Here is a 22,976-nt window from a genome sequence, read left to right as displayed (position 1 = left end):
AGCTGTTTCAAATCTTTTTCTACTCTAAGATACTGGGGCAAGCTATTCCATAATTGTGGGGCCATAACAGAAAAAATGTCAGTGCGACGAGTTCCAATAATTTTTAGTGATGGAACTGTTAGAAGATTTTGGTTGGTTGATCTTAAAGTGCGAGGAGTACAATATGGGATAAGTAATCTGTTGATGAATTGAGGTTCATTTGAGATCAATGTTTTAAAAACTAAAAGTAATATTTTAAAGGTGATACGATGAGAGATAGGGAGCCAATGAGATTCAATAAAAAGTGGTGTGACATGGTCAAATTTTTTACAATTATGTATTAATTTGATTGCTGTGTTTTGGACTATCTGGAGACGTTTCTTCTCCTTCTGAGAGATATTTAATAGTAAAGCATTACAGTAATCGAGTTTTGAAATAATGAGTGAGTGAATAAGTATGTTTAATGATTTTGGCTCTAAAAATTTAGCAATTGATCTGATCATACGCAATCTAATAAAAGATATTCTAATTGTATTTGTAATATGTTTATGAAAAGTTAGTCCATCATCAATTGTAACTCCTAATATTTTTAGGGAGCTTACTAGGTTTATTTGTACATTATCTAAAATAAACAAAGTATTTAGGTGTATATCTTTTTTCCAAGGGAAAAAAAGTGCTTTGGATTTTTGGACATTTAAGGCTAACATGTTTGAGTTTAGCCAATGTTTAATTTCTCCTAATTTTTTATTTATATCAGTTATTTCATTTTTGTTGTCTGGATTCAGTGGATGAAGTGGATGAAGTGGATTCAGTGGAAGAAGAGTGGTGTTGAGTAGGGCTCCTATGAATTGCAGCACTTGAGAGGATTGAAGTTACAACTTGGGGAAGGTGACTTAGAACCCGAGAAGCAGGAGAAAAGTTATTGTCATCTGTGTTGCCAAGATGGAGCTTTTTGTCAGCCAATCGTCCAGATATGGAAAAAATGGAAACCCATGGGGTTGCTGCTACTACCACTGGGTACTTGGTAAATACTCTTGGAGAAGAAGCTAGGCCAAATGGCAGAACTTTGAACTTAAAGTGTTGATGAGCTATCTGAAAACTCAGAAACTTTCTGTGATTGGGATGTATTGACATGTGTGTGTAGCCTCTGAGGTCTAGAGAGAAAGCCAATCATTTCATTCTAGAAGTCGGTTGTCATAGGCACCTTCAGAACGATGGGCTCTGACCTACCTGTGACAGGAATTTGGCTCCTGTGGGCCACTATGAGCCGCACAGGGATTTTTGGGAGACCAGAGAGATAACACTGCACAACCAGAGACTTTTCAAAAAAGTTTATTCTTGAGAAACAAAAATCAAAATGTTCAGCTTGTTTACAACAAAAGTAGCTTGTGCAATGTTTGTGTCAGAATGCTCCAAAACATACGAGTGCCTCAGCAGGCACAGGAAAAAAAAAACTCCTTTAAACAGTCTTTCAGGTTTGTTAGTACTTGTGCTGTCCTGTACAACATCGCTTTCTAGCACTTGAGCTTCACTGGTCTCACTCCTTTCCCAGCAGGAGTGAGCTTATCTCAGTCCTGGCTTCCAGCAGCCCTTGAGTTTTCCCCTTTGTAGGCTAATCAGTGCTGAGCAAACAAACAGGTGATTGGAAAGCTTCTGCTTCTAGTCTGGTCCTCAAAGCAAGCAGGAAAAAAAAGTGTCTTTTAAAGTCACATTTAAAAAAAACATGAAAACAAACACACTCCTTAGTGTTCCAACACACTTCCATTGATTGCTCTGCTGCTTCCAGCTGTTCATATGGTGCAGTCTCCATGTTTTTTATCAGCGCCTCTACCATCTTTCCGAGTACCGAGGTCAGACTCACCATTCTGTAGTTTCCCGGATCTCCCCTCGAACCTTTCTTGAAGATCGGCATAACATTCGCCACTTTCCAAGTCTTCCAGAATCCTTCCCAATTTGAGCAACAGATTGGCTATTAGTTGAAGCAGTTCAGCCTTAGCCCCTTTCAGTTCCTTGATTACCCTCGGATGGATGCCATCCAGTCCCGGGGATTTATCATTTTTAAGCCTATTACCGTATTTTCGCGGATATAACGCGTGCGTTATACGTGGTTTTTACGTACCGCGCATACCCCTCGCGCGTTATATGCCTGAGCGCGGTATACAAAAGTTTTTAAACAGTTCCCACCCCGCCCGACGCCCGATTCACCCCCCCAGCAGGACCGCTCGCACCCCCACCCCGAACGACCGCTCGCACGCGCTCCCACCCGCACCCGCATCCACGATCGGAGCAAGAGGGAGCCCAAGCCCTCTTGCCCGGCCGACTCCCCGACGTCCGATCCATCCCCCCCCCGGCAGGACCACTCGCACCCTCACCCCGAAGGACCGCCGACTCCCCAACAATATCGGGCCAGGAGGGAGCCCAAACCCTCCTGGCCACGGCGACCCCCTAACCCCACCCCGCACTACATTACGGGCAGGAGGGATCCCAGGCCCTCCTGCCCTCGACGCAAACCCCCCTCCCCCCCAGCCGACCCGCGACCCCCCTGGCCGACCCCCACGACCCCCCCACCCCCCTTCCCCGTACCTTTGGAAGTTGGCTGGACAGACGGGAGCCAAACCCGCCTGTCCGGCAGGCAGCCAACGAAGGAATGAGGCCGGATTGGCCCATCCGTCCTAAAGCTCCGCCTACTGGTGGGGCCTAAGTCGCGTGGGCCAATCAGAATAGGCCCTGGAGCCTTAGGTCCCACCTGGGGGCGCGGCCTGAGACACATGCTCGGGTTTGGCCCATGTGCCTCAGGCCGCGCCCCCAGGTGGGACCTAAGGCTCCAGGGCCTATTCTGATTGGCCCACGCGCCTTAGGCCCCACCAGTAGGCGGAGCTTTAGGACGGATGGGCCAATCCGGCCTCATCCCTTCGTTGGCTGCCTGCCGGACAGGCGGGTTTGGCTCCCGTCTGTCCGGCCAACTTCCAAAGGTACGGGGAAGGGGGGTGGGGGGGGTCGTGGGGGTCGGCCAGGGGGGTCGCGGGTCGGCTGGGGGGGAGGGGGGTTTGCGTCGAGGGCAGGAGGGCCTGGGATCCCTCCTGCCCGTAATGTAGTGCGGGGTGGGGTTAGGGGGTCGCCGTGGCCAGGAGGGTTTGGGCTCCCTCCTGGCCCAATATTGTCGGGGAGTCTGCGGTCCTTCGGGGTGGGGGTGCGAGTGGTCCTGCCGAGGGGGGAGAAGAATCGGACGTCGAGGGGGGGCATCAGGCTTTCAGGATGGGGACAGGACTTCAAGGGGGGACAGGCAGATCTTCAAGGGGGACAGGCAGACCTTCAAGGGGGACAGGACTTCAAGGGGGGACAGGCAGACCTTCAAGGGGGGACAGGACTTCAAGGGGGACAGGCACGGAGAGGCGGGGCAGTGCACCGAAAGTCAAGGCAGGTGAACGAGAGTCGGGACAGCGCACGGAGAGGCGGGGCAGTGCACGGAAAGTCAGGGCAGGTGAACGAGAGTCGGGACAGCGCACGGAGAGGCGGGGCAGTGCACGGAAAGTCAGGGCAGGTGAACGAGAGTCGGGACAGCGCACGGAGAGGCGGGGCAGTGCACCGAAAGTCAGGGTGAGTCGGGGCAACCAGAGGAGAGTCGGGGAGGGCGAAAGGAGAGTCGGGGTGGCCAGAGGAGAGTCGGGAAGAGCGAAAGGAGAGTCGGGGTGGCCAGAGGAGAGTCGGGCAGCATGCGCGTTATATGCCTGAGCGCGGTATAGAAAAGTTTTTTTACATATCTTCGTGATTTATGCGCGCTATACCCCTGTGCGCGTTTTACAACGGTGCGCGTTATATCCGCGAAAATACGGTAATCTGCCTGCATACCTCTTCTAGACTGACCATCAACCCAGTCAGTTTCCCATCTTCATTTCCCGCGTATAGAAACAATTTCAGCACAGAAACTCTACTAGGATCTCTTCTGGACACAGTCAGACAACACCTCAGCTCAGGAAAAAAAATGATGCTCATACAATTGAACCTGACCGCTGCATTCAACTTGGTGGACCATAACATACTACTACAAATCCTAGATACAACAGGTATCACAGATAAAGTATACTCATGGTTTGAAGGATTCCTTAAATCAAGAACCTATAGAGTAAAATCAGAAAAAGAAAAATCTAAACCTTGGTCAAACCCCTGCGGAGTTCCCCAAGGATAGAGTCCCTCTATCACCGACTCTATTCAATCTCTATACAGCCTCCCTCAGCTCACACCTGGACAAACAAGGCATAACCTCCTACAGCTATGCAGATGACATTACCATTCTCATACCCTTCAAATGGGATGCCCAGTGGGATCCCTTAGAAGGTTAAACCAAGGGAACCTGTCACCAGGAGTGGGATCCCTAGGATAGTAGACTTGGGGGTGGGTCAGTAGAGTGGGCAGACCTGATGGGCTATGGCCCTTATCTGCCGTCATATGATCAACCAAAACTCTCCATGACAAACACAATACATCAAACACTAAAATCAGTAGCAACCTGGATGAAAGATCACAAACTGAAATTGAACCCAGATAAAACTAAATTCATCCTCCTAGAAAACAACAAAATACCAACCACAACCAACATTGAAATCAACGCAATCAACTACCCCATTCAAGCCACCCTAAAAGTACTAGGAATAACAATCGACAGATGCTGCACCATGCAACCGCAAATCAATCTACTTACGGCATCCCTCGACTACAAGACTTTTAGAAAAGAAATAAAGACCATACTCTTCAAGAAAGCCCTGAAAAAAGAAATAACACCACAAGCTTCAATCACCACCTCTCACTAAAGCCAACTACCCAAACAAATAACCATACACATTTCTTACTCTCTTTGAAAATGTCCAAACTTTTTTTTTTTCCTCTAGTAAGTTCTTGTTGTAATACATCCTTGATAATTCTTTTGTGATCCGCCTTGAACTGCAAGGTAATGGCGGAATAGAAATCCCTAATGCAATGTAATGTAATGTAATGTAATGTATAGCCTGTCGGCTTCCGGTATATTGTGTATATCTTCTTCGGTAAATACAGATACAAAAAATGTGTTCAGTTTTTCGGCGATGGGTTTGTCTTCCTTTAGCACTCCCTTTATTTCACGGTCATCCAATGGCCCCATCGCTTCCTTCACGGGTCTTTTCCCCTTGATATATCAAAAGAACGGCTTGAAGCTTTTCGCCTCCTTGGCTATTTTTTCCTCATAGTCTCTTTTGGCCCTTCTTACAACCTTATGGCATCTGCTTTGATGCTGTTTGTGCTTTTTCCAGTTTTTGTCCGTTTTTGACCTTTTCCATTCCTTAAACGAAGTCTTCGTCTCTCTGATCGCTTCCTTCACTGCTACAATGAACTATGCCGGTTCCTTGCATGAGGTTTAAACGGTGCTATGTTTTGCCTCTCTTCATCCAGGGAGTGCACTACTTTGGGGACATCTCTAGCAGACATAGGTTGCCCATCAAAGGGTATAGGGTCCCTAGAGATAGCATGTAAAACTTTTCTTTGACTAGATATTTGTTTAAAGCTTAGAGGTTGAGAATTGGACGAAGACTTCCCATCTTCTTTGGAATTAGGAAATACCTGGAGTAGAACCCCTGATTTTTCTGAAATGGGGAAAATACTTCTATGGCATTTATCTGAAATAGAGCTTCAATTTCCTTAAGATGGGACATCTGTTGTGATGTGAAAGAGGACTCTCTCGGAGGATGGTCTGGAGAAATAGTGATAAAATAGAGACTGTAACTTTCCTTGATGACCTTGAAGTCCCAGGTGTCCATAGTGATGAGAGTCCAGTGCCGATGATACAAGAGAAGTCGATCTCTGATGGGATGGTGAAAAGGCTGAGAAGGTGGAATTTTGGCCAAGCTTTCTAAACTCTAAAAGCACGAGTGGGCTGGTTTCTGAGGAGTCAAAGACTGGACTTCGGAGGTCTCTGTTGTTTCTGCTTCTTCTGTGGTGGAGGCTTAGAAGAGGATGTTGTTGTATATCATCTCTTATAGGAATAAGAAGTAGATCTTTGAAGAGACTTAGAAGGTTGAGCCTTAGTCTTAGATTCTATTAAAGTATTCAACTCTGCTAATGCCGAGTAAGTCTTTGAGTCTGTTAAAGTATTCCAACTCTGCTAATGCCGAGTAAGTCTTTGAGTCTGTTAAAGTATTCCAACTCTGCTAATGCCGAGTAAGTCTTTGAGTAGCATCCTCCACCTTTTCATCAAAGATTTTTTCACCAAGACATGGGATGTTGGCTAACTGGTCTTGAAGACTGATATTCATGTTGGAGACTTGCAGCCAAGCAAGATGTCTCTTAGCAATAGACATTGCTGATACTCTGGATGAGATCTCAAATGCATCAAATACCGTTCTTGCCATAAATTGTTGTGTTTGAAGTAGACTGTGAGAAGTCTGTTGAAAAGCTGTTAGGCAGTCAGATGGAATATGCTGGTCAAAATGAGCCAACTTCTTTATAAGATGTTTAAGGTAAAAAGACATGTATAAGTTGTAATTAAGAACTTGGTAGGTCAACACAGAGTTCTGGTTAAGACAGTGACCAAATTTATCCAAAGTACAACCCTTAAGTCCCGGTGGTACAGTGGCATAAACCCTGGAGCTTGAGGATTTTTAAGAGTTGATTCAACAAGCCTCCAATTTGACAGGTAGAGCTTTTCCCAGCTGTCTGATATACTTGGTAAATGAAAGTGCCTCTGGAGGAGAACTTTTTCTAGGAGGAGGAGGAGGAGATGGATTTGAAGGGATACCATAGGACTCAGGAGCAGATAACATAGGCTCATACTCAGTATCAGTATTGTGATGAGATAGGTCAGAATCAACTTCTTGTACCCCAGGAGATTCTCTGTAAGATGAAGATTTTCTAGGTTGAAGAGACTGATGAGTGAGAGGCGTCAGAGGGTAGTGATTAATGGATATCGCTCTGAGGAACGGGATGTTACCAGTGGTGTGCCTCAAGGTTCTGTTCTTGGGCCTATTCTTTGTAACATTTTTATGAACGATATTGCTGCAGGGCTCTTTGCAGATGATACCAAAATCTGCACTGGAGTAGACACCCAGGATGGTGTGAACAACATGAAGAAAGACCTGGTGAAGCTTGAAGAATGGTCTGAAATTTGGCAGCTAAAATTTAATGACGACGTTCGTTGATGCTGTGTGGAGAATGTCAATACTTCGATGCAGAATGTTGCTACTATGTTGCAGAGCGTCAATGTGATGTAGAGTGGTTCTGCATCAATGCAGACCTGGAATCGGTACCATGTAGCCTCGAAGTGCTATGGTCAGGCTGGGCAGGTACTGAGGGAGTCAATGTAAGCAACGGTACTGAATGCAACTTCAGTTGTTCTCTGAAGAGTTGCACTGGAACCCTTGGCTCAACAGCTGGTACCATCGATGTAGCAGGGGGTTGAGGGGTGGGAGACCTTGATGAGGATGCATGCCCTATAGTAGACACAGCCTGCACTGAAGGATATCGATGGTGTTGATGGCCTGCATTGAGGGACTCAATGCTGTAGAGGCCTGCAATGCTTGTTGGGAAGAGGATGACTTCTTAGCAGGCTTGCTCAATGGAGGAACAGCTTCCGATGTCAAAATCAATGCTGGTACCTGTGATTCGGATTTATCAGTAGAGTCCATAGTCAAGCCGAACAGCTTCTCCTGCTGGAAACATCAAGTCTTTAACGAGCATTTCTGTAGTGTAGAACGAGTACAAGTGTCTACTTGATGCTTAGCTCCAAACACTGGAAGCACCAACTGTGAAACCGCTCGAAGATTTTGACATAGACAGAAAAATCTTGATGGTGAGGTCAAAAGACTCAATGATGATACCAAGAATGAGAACTGCTGAAGTAGAAAAAAAAAGAGGGCCGAAAGGCCCAACTCAGGTACAGAAAAAGGAAAATATATTAATTTTTTTATACAAACTGAAGAAAAACACTGAATAAGAAAAAGAAATAAAGCTGAAGGGCAAAATATAGAAAACCATTGATGGGAAGGCAATGTGCATTGGCCAGAATCCAATAAAATAGCACTTCTTGGCTCTGTAGAAAACATAGAGGTACCATGAGCCGACATTGGGCAAGAAGGCACTTGCGTATGCGCGATGTGGGCAGTCGTGAAGTTTCTAAAAACTTAATGTGACAATGCACTTTTACCACTGTTCTTTACCGGGCTCTGTGGATGACGTCAGCCACATGTGAAAATTTGCTGCCTGCTTGTCCAAGGATAAAGGTCAATAAATCTATGGGGCAGAGTTTTAGAAACTTATGTATGCAGATGCTCAGGATTGGAAAATACAGGACAATAATGAATCAAGAATATTGATACAGCTAAAAATATAAATAAGAAGTACACTTACCATGCTTCATGACAGTTAGATTGTCGTAGAACTGACAAAGGAATTCGAAGTTCCCCTAGAAATTCATCCCCAAATTTCAGGTTACTGGCATTCCAAAGGTCAACTCTACAAAACAATAATCCACTAAAGTTCAAACTGTAGGAAAGCAATAATATTTTGAAACAGTTTTTGAGCTACAATATCCTTATACTATAGGCCCAGAATGGGATTTTGTTTGTTATTATTCATCATTTTGTTTTAATAAAAGACTTGACTTCCTATACTGGCTGTGACGTCTCCAGTGCATTTCGAGGCTTTGTTTCTTCTTTTTTTGGTCTTTGGTTACCTGCACTACCAAGAAATCTACCTTGGGCTGAGTATACAGCTGCTGACATTCCTGTGCCATTGGATACAGCTGAGCCATAGTCTTGGATACCTTAAGGGACCCTTCAGGCTCCCAATGCTCCCAATGCTCCCAAGGCTCCCAATGCTCCCAATGCTCTGTGAATATTACATTAATGCCACTCCACTCATTATACAGCAAGAAATAGAGGAGGCCAGCTGGGAGTTCAAGTTTAACTCCCGCAGAGACTCTGCAATAAGCTCAACCAGAGCTGAGGGTCTGAACAGCTGGCAGACCAAGGGGTCATCCCCTTAATTGAGGACCACCACTATATCTTGCACCTTCACACTGGTCTGTGATCCTATATCTCCTGACAGAGAGGGCTCGCTCTGTGATAGTAAAGGCACACAATTAGACTCCTCATCTGATTCTCCCTCAGAAAGGCCCACTGGATATTGGCCAGGCTCTGCCACAGAGGTAGATGCATCCTGAGAGCCCAAGCTTCCTCACGCACCCTTGGTGAGTTGCTAGACTTCCCCTGCAGATCTTATCCATCCAGATAAGCTCTTCACATCAGATTGACATATTCTGGAGAAATGGCTTATTAGGCAGCAGGAAGTCCCCTTTAGATGACTCCAGCTTGTGTCTCTTGAGTTCCGTGGCTTCCAAGCTCCTGCACTTAGAAACACTGCAATTCTGGGGCTCTGGAAGGTCTCCATCCCAGCCATTTCTGAGGCAAAACAAGGTGATTTCAAGGTTCTGAAGAATTTTGAAAAAAAATCAGGAAAGTCAAGATGGCCACAGCAGCAGCATTTTGGAGCCAAAGTACAGTTCTAAAACACACTAACTAAAAAAAATTTAACACACTGATTTTATGATTTTAGAGGAGGGGAAAACTAAGGGAAGGGGCACAAAAGCCAGGAAAAAAGTTTTAAAGATTCCCACTCCCCCCCCCCCCGATTTTCCTCTTAGACTGTAAAAACCTTACTCATTGTGACCTGTGCTGGTAACGTGCTGCAGCCTGCCTCAGTTCCAAAGGTAAATGGATCTGGGAGAAGATATCACTGCTTCAAATAGAACACTTCTCTAATGCTAAATTTTTAGGCTGACAGATGGAGTGGTGTCTGAGCCTCGAACCCCCGTAGACACGAAAGGGAGGAAGTGAAACACAGCCATCACCCTGCAGAACCTTGTCGAGTCCCCTATGGATGCCTGACAGCCACTGTGATATAGCAGGCAAGCAATACTACAAGGGGAACAGATCCAGAGCTCCAAAAAGGTTTCTGCAGGTTGGCCAACACATACCACAGAGGTATTGGCCTGTCAGATGCAGACCTCATTCTGCTTCTCCTCCACACAGGCCAAGCTGAACCCTTGATGAGGGGAGCTCTGAGCACTGAAAGCCAAACATTTGCAAAAAGAACCAAAAGAAAAATAAAGAAATATACAGAGTAGATCAGAAAGACTCCTTCTGGCTTGCATGCAGAAAGAAAAACTGAAGGGAGCAGCAGAGCCCTCTAGGGAAGGAGGAAGGATTCAAAAGTTGGAGTGGATTCCTTCTGCACGGCTTGTGAGCATGGGAAGAATACCTCACTGACCAAAATGACACACCTATAGCACTAGAAAAGAATTGGTATAAAAGAGATAACTACTTTTATAACTCCTTTAGCATTAGCATTAATTCAGGCTTCTCTCATGTCCCCCCCTCTCACACACACACCCTACCTTCACCCATTTTCTCTCTACCCTCACTGTATAGAATAGGAAAAAAAAAGGTAGAAAAAATGAACAATCCTTTGTTGTTGTTTGAACTCTTTATGCCTCACCTGGCTTCAGCTGCAAATTCCTCCAGCAGGATCCTCGTTTCCCTTCTGTAACTCTTCTAAACATGAGCTTAAGCCACATAGCTCCAGAAGTTTGGGTTGGTCTCACAGTATCAATTCTTGCCAGGCTTGAAACCACTGAACCAACCTGAACTTCCACTGCTGCATGGCTAAAACTAGCAGTTAGATGAGTCACAGCCAGAAAGCAAGCATCCTGCTGGAGGAATCTTTGTTTCCACTGAGTTTCTGAAGTCCAGAAAAATGATGTTAGTAGGCTGGATTTTGGTCCGCAGGCTACAGGTTGAACAAGACTGTATTAAAATCTATTAGTTTGAACTGTGAGAACTATCCTTATAGCAGGGATCTCAAAGTCCCTCCTTGAGGGCCGCATTCCAGTCGGGTTTTCAGGATTTCCCCAATGAATATGCATTGAAAGCAGTGCATGCACATAGATCTCATGCATATTCATTGGGGAAATCTTGAAAACCTGACTGGATTGCGGCCCTCAAGGAGGGACTTTGAGACCCCTGCCTTATAGTGACATTTGCCTCGGAGTTTGATAGGGACTTAATACTTCAAACTTATTTCAGGCACATGAATGATAAATATTTTGGCTTAATTATTCGTTTGTTCCCAGATTTATCTAAGGAAACACAGAAAAGAAGGAAAGATTTCTTGGATTATAGACCAAGGGTCTTGACCCTAGATGCATTATTTGTTTAGAGATTTCCTGCAAAATGCTGTATCTCATTTGATAGAAAAATTTCCTTTTTTTGAGCCGAAACAACTATTTATAGTGGCCAAAGAAGGGGGGGGAAGTGAGTATTGGCTCAATTGTATTACCCACAATGTAACGAACCGGCTGTTTGGGGGTTAACTATGAGTTCTACTATGTCTTAATAAGTTTATATATTTCTCATTTTGTGCTTAATTTCTTTGTTCTTGGATCCTATTTGTGGACTAAATAATCGATTAATTAATCTTCAATTTCTTTTTGTTACCATATCGACCATATATATGATTTATTTATCATATTTCTAATCTTTATGCAGGTATGTTGACTTGTTATTATTATTATAATTTGAATAAAAATAAAATAAAATAAAAAATCTATTACTTTGGTTGGGTCTGATGCACCATTGGCCTTCATTATATAAAATATATCAAAACTCATTTCAGTTGATGATATGAGCTTTCAAAAATATATTTTTACCTAATTTCCATCTTGTCAACGTCATCTTCTTCAACATCAAAGTGGAATTTTTTGTAGCTACAAGGTCTAGTCACCTGCAAGATAAAGATAAGACAATTTCTCAGCAGACGGATGGAAAGACAAAAAGACAAGTTTCAAGTTTATTTAAATTTGATAAATCGCTTATTACATACTAAGCGAGTAACATTGAAAATATATGGTATACAGCATTAAAATATATGGTATACAACATTCTTAAATTTGCATGCCTCTTACTTCACCACCAGCCATAGGTATTGGAATGGGGGGATGGGACACGGCCTCCCCCAAAATTGCCACTTACTTTTATCCCTGGTGGTCCAGAGGTGCAGCAGGCAGAAGCAAGCTTTCCGCGCTCCTGCCCGCTGCTAACCCAGTCGGTGGCAGATGGTTTCCTGCTTGGTGCTCAGCAGCTTCTTGACTGGCTCCCGCAAATTCTGGTTCCTGCTCATTGCAGCTCAGTGGCAGAAGAAATCAGCCACCACCAACTTGGTTAGCAGCGGGCAGGAGTGTGGAAAGCTCGCTCCTGCCCACTGCACCTCTGGGCCACCAGGAATCGCCAGAGGAGGTAGGAGGATGGGGCAGGGTGCAGAGCAAGCAAGGGAGGGGGGCTAGGTCCAGAGTCTGACAGGGAAGGGGCTGGATGCAGAGTCTTATGGGGAGGGGAATGGGGCTGGGTGCAGAGCCTGACAGGGGAGGGAAGGAAGGGACTGGGTGCAGAGCCTGACAGGGAGAAGCTGGGGAGGGAGGGTCTGGGTGCAGATCCTGGCAGGGAGAGGCTGGGGGAGGGGGCTAGGTGCAGAGCCTGGCAGGGAGAGGCTGGGTGCAGGGGGTAGGGAGTTGGGAAGGCAGGGAGGACAGATGCTCAGGGGTTTGGGAAAGACAGATACTTCACATACTGGGAGAGGGTTGGGAAGGACAAATGCACGGGCTGGGGGGGGTAGGAAAGGAGGAAAAGAGAGATGCTGCACAGGTGGAGTAATGGAAAAGGAGAGAAAGAAATGCTGCCAGGGGGAGGGAAAAGGAATGGAGAATTGTTGGACATAGGTGTGTGGCATGAGAGGGAAAGAGAGATGATGTATATGGGGAAAGGGAGAATTGTTGGACATGATAGTGGTGGAGAGGAAGGAGGGAGAAGTGTTACTCTGGGAGGGAGGAGAGATGACTCAAAGAAAGGAAAGATGCCATACCACAGAATGGAAGGGAAGGAGGGGAGAGAGAGATGGCAGACCTCAGAAAGGAGAGGAGAGAGATGTTAGACCTCGGGAAGAGAGGGGAAGGATAGAGAGATGCCAGACCATGGGAGAGGAGAGAGATTCTAGGCTATGGGAAGGAGTGGAGAAAGATGCTAGACCATATGAAGGGGGAAGACAGAGATGTCTGACCATGGGAGAGGGATGAGATGGTGCATAGGGATGGAGGGGAAGGGGAGACAGAGGGAGGAGATGGTGCACAGCAATGGGTGTGACAGGGAAGAGATAAGAAGAAATGCTATTTATGGATAGATGGGAGTAGGGGATATGAAAGAGGGAGGTGATAGTACACATGGATAGGTGGGAAGGGAAGGCATGTAAACGTAGATTTTGAGAAGAAAGCAGAAAAATGGAAGAAAGTTGAATGTTAAAAGTTAATGGTAAAGACGTACGTATGGAAGAAAGTGAAGGGGAGAAAAACAGCAAACGGATAAGGTGGCCCTGGATACACAGTTAAGAGCACAGACAGAAGGAAGTGCAGACAGAGACTGGAAAAGATGGTTTGAAAACCAAAATAACCAGGCAACAAAGGTAGGGGAAATGATTTTATTTTCAATTTAGTGATTGAATTGTGTCAGTTTTGAGAAATTTCATCTGCTGCCTATATTTTGCACTGTTCAGGAAGAAATGCATTTGTTATAATTTCTCTGGGGATTGTACTGCATGCAGTCTTGCATCTTAGGGTTTTGTTTGTATATATTAGTACTTTTAGTTTGTGGTCCTGTATTTGCATTTGTGCGATGTCATTGCATTGACATCTGCACATGCGTGAAGGCTTCCAAATGCGGCCTTCGAGCTCGGGGAGGGTCATGGGGGTGGGGCTGGGGTGGAGGTAGAATGGGGAGGAGCTGGGGGGTGAGATCAGAAATCCTCTTTTTTTCAAAAATGGAATCTGGCAATCCTAGGTCATAAATAACTTGGAAAAGGAGGGATTCATAGCGTCAAATATATTGAAGAGGTTTCCCCATTTTTGGCTTGATATTATGCTTAGATGAAAAGTTCAAAAAGGCACCCATTTTATAAAAGCAACATAGCTATCTACTGTATATCCCTATAGTTCAGAACTAGCCCCCAAAACAGTGTGCAAATATTATTTCATAAATTTACATACTGCTCTGAAATATATGCATATATCATAGCTCCTCTTATGCTCTGGTCAAACCATGCCACCAGAAATGCACATAAGCAAATCACACACTTTCTATGCATGTACACATATGCAGATATGCAGTTTTATGGAAGCCCTGGCTTTTCTGTATGTGAAACGGGCTTTACCCATGGAAAAAACCTGCATAAAATAACCTGTGACAATGAGAAAAAAAGCTTACTATAATTGGCTCATAACGCCCTGACATATTTTTTAGACTGTGCTTTGTTTAGTGGGAAAAAGCCAACAAATAAACATTTTGGCACAGAGTGCAGCCTTGCCTACCTCTGCTGGCTGTATTAAAAAGCAGAAGCAAAGCATGTACAGGCTTGTTTGCTGTTATGAACTTCAGAGACTATAGGAATTGTAGCTACCTATTGAGGGGCTAATGCTCAAAGCCACGCACAAATAGGCCCACAATACAACAGCATTGCAATAAAATAGCACTACTTTTATGCATGGTGAAATTGGGGTTAATGGAGGGAGTTAGGCACGTGATGCGTGTGCACAAAGATTTTGTAGTAAGCGTGGCTCCAGTGTGCAAGTCCAGAAAAAAACGGAAATGCTAGCATAATTTGACGCTTATTGTTTACAGCCTAAATTTGAGCCTCACAAATATTAGTAGTACAAGCAATTTTTGAGAGACACATATTTAGACGCAGCTATATGCTTTTACTTTCAGTTTCACTTGAACACACACACATGTTTGTTATTTCCTATCTGCCTTCAAAACTTACAATGAAAGTGATTTGAATGTGACAGTTCTACTGCTGTAGGTGTTTGATCAGTGGTGTACCTAGCATATGTGACACCCGGGGCCCATCATTTTTTGACACTCCCCCCCCCATCTGTTTGAAAAACATGATTTTTAGTAACAAGCCACACGTCACAAATGAGTACCTAGAAAAAGGCAGCATCTTACATATTGCAGTGAGCAATACATCAATGCACCCATTATAAAACTAAACAAGCCAGACTAGTACAGATCAATCCTACACCGTCAATCCTAACAGAAAACCATGTCTTTCGAACACACAGAACACAGAAAATACCTTCACCTAGTATGGAATATGTCATCACAAACTAACCCCTCCCTCTTTTACAAAACTGTAGTGTGGATTTTAGCCACGGTGGTAACAGCTCTGACGCTAATAGAATTCTGAGCATCAGAGCTGCTACCACCATGGCTGGCACTAAAAAACGCTCCACAGTTTTGTAAAAGGGGGGATAAAATAGAATATATAGACAAAGGTTAAATTGAACCATCAAGAAGCTGGACTCTGCATACAATGCAACACCACAGAAACAGTGACACATGTCTCCTAAAGCAACATATAAATAGAAAATCTTTGTTCTACCTTTGTCTTCTCTGGTTTCTGCTTTCCTCATCTTCTTGCTACTCTCTTCCTTCCATCCACTGTCTGCCATCTCTCTGCCCCTATATGGCATCTTCTCTCCTTCTATGCCCCTTCCAGAAACTGTATGCCTCCCCCTTCCATCTCTCCTTTCACCCCCATTGGTCTGGCATCTCTCTCCTCTCCTTCCCTCTCCCACACCCCTCTTCTGCAATCCCTTTCTTCGCTCATTTTCCTTTTCAATTTATTTTCTGCATCCATCTACATTACGTTCTTATTACCCTCTCATCAATTTCCTTTTTTACAGTCTACCTACAGCTCGCCACCTCTTTCCCTCACCCCTTCCAGTATTTCTATAACTCAATCCTTTTCTCCATCATGTGCCCTCCTTTTATTTATCCCCTCCTTCCATCCTCTGCCCTCTTCTCTCTCCCCACTTCCATCATCTGCCCCTTCTCTCTCTTCCCCCCCACTTCCATCATCTGCCCTCTTCTCTCTCCCCACTTCCATCATCTGCCCCTTCTCTCTCTTTCCCCACTTCCATCATCTGCCCTCTTCTCTCTCCCCCTTCTCTCCACTTCCATCATCTGCTCCTTCTCTCTCTTTCCCCCTCCTTCCATCATCTGCCCTCTTCTCTCTCCCCACTTCCATCATCTGCCCCTTCTCCCCACTTCCATCATCTGCCCCTTCTCCCCCTTTCCCCCACTTCCATCATCTGCCCTCTTCTGTCTCCGCCTTCTCTCCACTTCCATCATTTGCCCCTTCTCTCTCTTCCCCCCCACTTCCATCATCTGCCCTCTTCTCTTTCCCCCTTCTCTCCACTTCCATCATCTGCCCCTTCTCTCTCTTTCCACCCTCCTTCCATCATCTGCCCTCTTCTCTCTCCCCACTTCCATCATCTGTCCCTTCTCTCAATCTCTCCATCCACCACAGGCCCATCTTTCTCCCTCACCTTTCCGATTTTGGCAACAAGATCGGCAAGGCCCACCCCCGCGACGGCACTGAGCGGCATGGGCGCCCCCATCTCCGCAATGGCACTCAGTGGCATCGGCGCCCCCCCCTGCCCCGCGACAGCACTCAAGTTCGGCCTCCTTCTCCCAGCATCAGCAGAACTTCAGATCGGCAACAAGTGCTCAGTCAAAAGCTTCCCCTGACTGAACTGCCTGGGCGGAAATAGGAAGCTGAGTCAGGGGAATCTTTTGACTGAGCACCTGTTGCCGATTTGAAGTTCTGCTGATGCCGGGAGGAGGAGGCCGAACTTGAGTGCTGTCGCGGGGCAGAGGGGGAGCTGATGCTGCTGAGTGCTGTCGCAGCCCAGGAATTTTCCGGACCTGTCCGGCTGTGCACCCCTCTTAAGGCTGCACCCGGGGCGGACCGCCCCCCCTTGGTACGCCACTGTGTTTGATTAATCCAATTACACTGAATGTACAAAGGAATTTATCTCTACTGACATTGAACTACTGACATTGAACTACTGACTTTGACAACCCTAGATGCAGGCATTCCATCGAAACATGGCCCATGCCAGATCATCCATTAAAATTTACATGTAATTTCCATTCTCAAGGCCCAATGTGCTTTTTCTTGTTTAATGTTTCCCTGCCATTTCTGTTGAAAAGTGAAGCCCTACAGATAAAAGAAGTGGCAGTACTTAAATCCAACATCCTAGGGCAAGCCAATCACCATGGTAAGTGGCAAAACACTACAAATTTTCATTGCATTTTTCTTCTATAATGGAGAGGGGAGACACTCAAACTAATAACAGACATCCATTCTTACTACACCTTCCAGGTCATCAGAAACATAATACAATGCAGTTTGCATCAATATGTGCTGAGACACACTGGTGTTGTTGTTGTAACACCCAGAAGAGAGGCTCTGCTAATAAAATCTTGCAAGAGCTTTTAAATTCTCACCAAAAACCTATACTTACAAAAATAGATTTTTGTTAAACATGAACACCAATCCTTTCCTTTCTTTTCATAAGTTATATCTTTATTGACAGAGTGCTTTAAAATGTTGTTGTTTAAAGTTATATGAAACATATTTCCAGATTTTTTATATATGATGATAACTGCAGTAACAGAATTGCAATGCCAAGCAGTTATATGTAGGGGCTTTTGTGGGTGTGGGAGACAATATAGAAGCAGAATTCCTCGTTCTTTCTTAGACCACCTTCATCTTTTCCTACCACAGGCCAGGAATGCTAGACTGGGGCAGCTAGAAACCCACAACATTTAATTAGATTGCTTATCAGCATTGAAAGTGATATCCAAAATGATAAAGCTAGCCAAATAAAACTTTTTTTAATAAAAATTTGGAGCCATCTTCAACCTACCTTTTGGCTGGATATGTCAATTGTAAGTGTTCTGCAGACAGGAAACACTTAGGGGCTGATTCTATAAACGAGAATCCCTATTGTAGGCAGCAGTAAGGGTCCTACTGCCATCTGGCAACCAAACGGGACACACATATTAAAAAAAAAGCTCCCCAAGGCAGGCCGCCTACATGTAGGTATTTGTTGTGGGTCTAGGGAAATGCATATGGACACCTAAGCTCACCCATGGCTGGGCGTGGGCACTGTTTCATGTGGAAGTGGCCTTGGATTAGTTTAAGAATCTGTACGCATCTCCCTTGAGCCAAGGCCAGCAAAATGCTGGCTTATATTTCGAAACCTAAAAGTAGACACGGCTGGCTTAGCTGAAATTGGCAGGAGGGATGCCCACAAAAATCTGAGCCTGCAGCCTTTCTAGGATTGCTTCACTCATAGTTGCTGCACCAGGCTACATATGCCTGCACCATCTGCTAAAGCTAGAGAACACTAAAGATCTGAAGAAAGCGCCAGTCCCCTATAAGGGGAGTGAAGTCAGCTCTAAGCTTTTTCTCTGGCTCCATCTCTGACAGGAACATAATACTGCACACTACTCATCCGGACTGGGATTGCACAGACAATAAGAAAAAAAAAAAAGAGGCATAAACCAAAATCCAAATAAACTACAATAATGGTGCATTACATGTTATCATTCATTCTGAGGCAGTACAAACCTCAAAGAAGAACACTTCATCAAACTGGGGGTTGTTGGTCTTCTTTTTAACTTTTGTCTTTTTTGCTTCAGTCCTGCATGGACAAGAGGGAATGAAAACACTGTTTACTATAAGAATAAAGTTTGACAAATGATGACCTAATAATGAATGAAGAAATTTCATGTTTTGGTTTGGCCATGTAAAGTCACAATCCAAATTTATTTATTTATTTTTTAAGTTTTCAAATTGCATATCAAGTATTCACTTGCACAGAAAGTAAGTTAGTGAGGACATAACTTTCTTAAAAGTATAAATCACATAACACCTTAATATCTAATATAATAAAACGCTAGGCTGTGCATGCGCACTTCCTATGTGTGCGCTGGTTTTCCGTGAGCTGTAGCGACACATAGGAAGTGCGCATGCGCGGCTTACGCTCTGTCCTGTTCCCTGTTGAAAGACGCAGCGTCTCCCTTACACTAACTTTGCCGTCGCCGCATCTCCGCTCTCTCTCTCTTCCTCCCCCCCCCCCCCCGGGGCGCACCAGAGGGCAAGATGAAGGGGGTGCGGAGCAGCGCTGGCGGCGGCAGTGTCCGGTAGGGAACACGTCCACGAGTCCCCCCTCCCGCATCAACTGCTGCTGCTCCTGTTTGAAGCGGCCTGCTGAGGTTTGCGGCCGGCTGTAGCGAACCTCGCAGGCCGCTCTCCACATGGAGCATGTTCCCTCTGACACGAAAATTAAGCCTAAGAGCTCAAAACCTGCTGTTTCTGGACCAATGGACAGACATTTGATTCTTTCCACAGAAAATCCACCACAACCTTTTTGTGATATGAACTCTCCCATGTCGGGTGCATCATTGAGTCCCCTAGAAAGGACCCCCCCCCCCTTCACCCAGTATCTAGTGATAGCGGGAAGATCACACCCACTATTTCTACTGAATATGTGATCCCCTCTGTGCAAACAAGCAAATTAGTCTTTACTGATATACCTAAACCACCTGAATTTTCAGGTGTTGCAGAGGATCAACCACTAGCAGTGGAAAAACAAGATATTACCCTCAAAGATTTGTGGTTAGGTATTTCTAGAGTCGAAGGGTTTCTCAGAGAATCAATGAAACAAACTTTGGATTATTCACAATCTGTGTCTCAAAAATTTTTGAATGTGGACTCCAATTTAAGTTGTTTGGATGAAAGATTAAGTGTGGTAGAAACACAAAGTAATACATTGCAAGCTGTCTCAGTATCTGCTGTTAAGGATTCTACGCTGTTACATTCTAAAATGGAAATGTTGGAAAATATGAATAGAGGGAGGAGTCTCTGATTGGTTAATTTCCCAGTGACTCATTTATTATCCCCTGAAATTCTGTTAAGGAAATTTTTTAAAGAGATACTGGGGAGACCTTTCCAATTAATAATTATTATTATATTCCGCAAAAAAAAATACAGTCCGACCAGGAGGAGGACCATCTGGTCACTAATGGAATAAATTTGACAGAATTTTTGGAAGATAGTCAAGATGTGATTCAGAGTAGGTCCACCATGGTAACAGCATGCATGAGTGAGACAGATAAGACGTTAATAATGAAACTTTACTTTTAAAAATAGGTTGACTAAATTTTGTGGCGATTTAGTTAGGATTTTTCCTGATGTCTCGAGAGCTACGCAACTAAGGAGGAAGGAATTTTTGAAATTAAGAGCAAGAGTTTTAGCTCTTGAGGCATCATTTTATTTAAAATCTCCATGTAAATGGCTTGTTCAATTGCAAGACATTGAATATGTATTTTGGGACCCCATTCAATTACAACAATTTTTAATGGCTCGAGAACAGAAATGAGGTTTGTTGGTTTAATGTTTCACTACTGAGAAAATTGGAGGAACGTCAGAGTCCCAATAATATAGGGAATGGTTAAGATTCAATGAATCAAGAACCAATTCTTAGTTTTCTTTGTATTCTTTGTTAGTTGATATTAAGGTTTGGCTCCCCAATTTAGTGGGCTTGAAAAGGAATTTTGTATTAAATATATAATTACTGTAAAACTTTGTGTAAGAATCCTTTTTCTTTGGTATCATTTGATATTATAAATTGTTAAATTTGTATACATTAAAAAAAAAACAAAAACGAATGGAATCTTCTAAGAGCCTCAAAAAACTCCAAGCCACTTGGGGTCTGCTGACTAGCAAGGCCTTAGGATGATGATCCATAACACTGATCATATCAGGTCATATAATAATAATATTTTTATTTTTATATACTGCCCTACCACATAGTTCTAGGTGGTTCACATACATTACTAAAATTATAAAATCGATGAATAAAAATACAGCGCTCTAAATAGTACTAAAATTATACAGTAAAAGAATAAAATACGATTTACTAAAATACAATAAAAAACCTCAAGAATGTTCTAGCTGTAAAATCAATTTGCCTGTTAATATTCTGGAACATCAGTTTACAAATTTATCAAATAAATCAGTTTTTAGTAATTTCATAAAGGACATATATGAGTGGGCCTGGGAAATAATAACACTTAGCCATTGGTCCATTTTGCCTGCCTGAAAACCGAGCAATTTATTGAAAAATCTCTTGTAACGTCAAGGTTTGATGGTTGGAAAAACAAATAAATATTGCCCCTTGAAGGGAAGCTTACTTAGGGTGGCCTGAGAAGCTGAGTCTCCTGCCCATTGTCTGATTTAAAGCATCCACCAGGCGGAAATAGAATAGGATGACACCTTGCTCATGATTCATAGGATGTCATACAGTGTGTCTGTTACATAATTCACCCCAGAAAGGGTCCTTATCTACCTCTGAAGCTGGGACCTGAGGTAGCTGAGAGTGGCAAGCACATGCCACAATGGAAGCCGCAGCTGCCGCTTTAATCCCTATGGCTAAAACTTCAAATTGCCTCTTAAGAACCACATCCACCTTGTGGTCCTGAGTAGTGCTGCCCAATTCAGGAAAAAACAATTTGATTCGATTAGATCTGGCCTATTGAATTGATTTTTCGATTCGATTCACTTTTCCTGCCCAATCAGGTATGTGTGTGTGGGCGGGGGAGGGGGGGTTAATGGCATGGCGGGTTTATTTTTGTAGCCTCTTCACTCACCCCACTCCCCTTTGCCCTCTCCAACCCCATGCTGGTGCTGTGATATAAACAAAACAAAAAAGACTTTTATTCTCTCTATTAGGTCCTAGCTCATGCTCGCTCTAGCAGGATAAACATTTCAAATCTGACATATTGTAATTACAAAATAGAAAATAAAATTACTTTTTCTACCTTTTGTTGTCTGATCATCTTATTATTCAAATCATGTTGGTCCCAGGTTCTGGTTTCTGTTTGTCTTCTGTTAACTCAATCACCAGGGTCTCCTGCCCATTTGACATTTTCTTCTTTCCCCATGTTCACCATTCATCTTTCATCTCTGTACCTTCCCTTCTACTGTCATATCCAACATTTCTATTTCTTTCCCACTGTCTACTATATCTCTCTCTCTTCCTGCCTTGTGCCCTGGGTCAAACCTCTCTATTCTCCTCCATGCATCATCTCTCCCTTCCTCCCCTCCATTATCATGTGCAACATTTCTTTCTCTCTCCCCATGCACCATCTCTCCCTGCCCTACACCCTAAGTCCAACATTTCATGCCCTCTCTTATCCATGCATGTCTCCCTCCCCTATATGCATGATTTCTCCCTCTCACCCCTTTCTACCTCTTTGTTTACTCCTGGAAGAATTCTGTACAAAAACATTCAAAATTCTGCACACAAAATTAGCAAATTCTGCAAGTTTGGCAAAATTTAAACAATATTTTTGCTAATTATTATCCATATTCCATTTAAACAGTTACAATAAAATGTTTTTCTTCTACCTTTGTCATCTGGATGTTTTATTTTTCCATCAAGTTGGTTCCAGGTTTTTTTCTTCTTTTCTGCCATCTGCTAATTCTCCTTCAAGTGGTTGCAATCCATTTGTTTTTTCTACTCTCTCCTGTCTATTCTCTCACTACATCTGCCTCAGACATTGATCATTCCTTTTTAGTTCTTTTCTGCCTCTTTATTACCCTTCTCCTCTTTTGCACTTTTCAGCTACCAATAAAATTTCTATCTTGTTTCCCATTCCCCATCTCATTCCTTCCTCAGCCCTCCATTCCCTTTCATCTTCAATGTACCTCCATTAACATATTTCTATCCTGTTATATCTATCCTCTTAACCATTTCCTTGCCACCCTATTCTCCCCCTCAGGGTTTTACCATTCTCAACATCTTCATTCCTCCACCCTTATAGCCCATGATCTCCTTCCCACCCTTGTAGCCTGACATCTCACTATCTCTTCCCTGCTGCACTCTTCCACTCTCTTCTCTCACTCCCATTTCCAGGCATCTCTCCATCACTCCATTCTGCTCCTGGATTCAATATCTCCCTCCTTCTCCCCTTCCACCGCCTGTGTATCTCTCTCTCCCTCTCATGTCCAACACC

At 44.0% G+C, this 22,976-nt stretch overlaps 1 protein-coding gene across 1 annotated transcript in view; it reads right to left on the bottom strand.

Annotated features, from left to right (window-relative positions):
* Positions 1-22,976, bottom strand: part of RASA3 (RAS p21 protein activator 3) — a 501,637-nt gene that overhangs the window by 131,289 nt on the left and 347,372 nt on the right. Inside the window, exons 7-9 of the mRNA XM_033949099.1 lie at positions 18,526-18,598; positions 11,708-11,781; positions 8,350-8,454 (exon numbers count right to left, since the gene is read on the bottom strand). Of these exons, the coding sequence (XP_033804990.1) occupies positions 8,350-8,454; positions 11,708-11,781; positions 18,526-18,598 (252 nt within the window). The remainder of the gene's footprint in view (positions 1-8,349; positions 8,455-11,707; positions 11,782-18,525; positions 18,599-22,976) is intronic.

This window comes from Geotrypetes seraphini, chromosome 6, assembly GCF_902459505.1.
Source record: "Geotrypetes seraphini chromosome 6, aGeoSer1.1, whole genome shotgun sequence".
Taxonomy (NCBI): Eukaryota; Metazoa; Chordata; class Amphibia; order Gymnophiona; family Dermophiidae; genus Geotrypetes; species Geotrypetes seraphini.
Note: the sequence above shows the minus strand (reverse complement) of the source record. Positions and strands in the feature narration are given on the sequence as shown.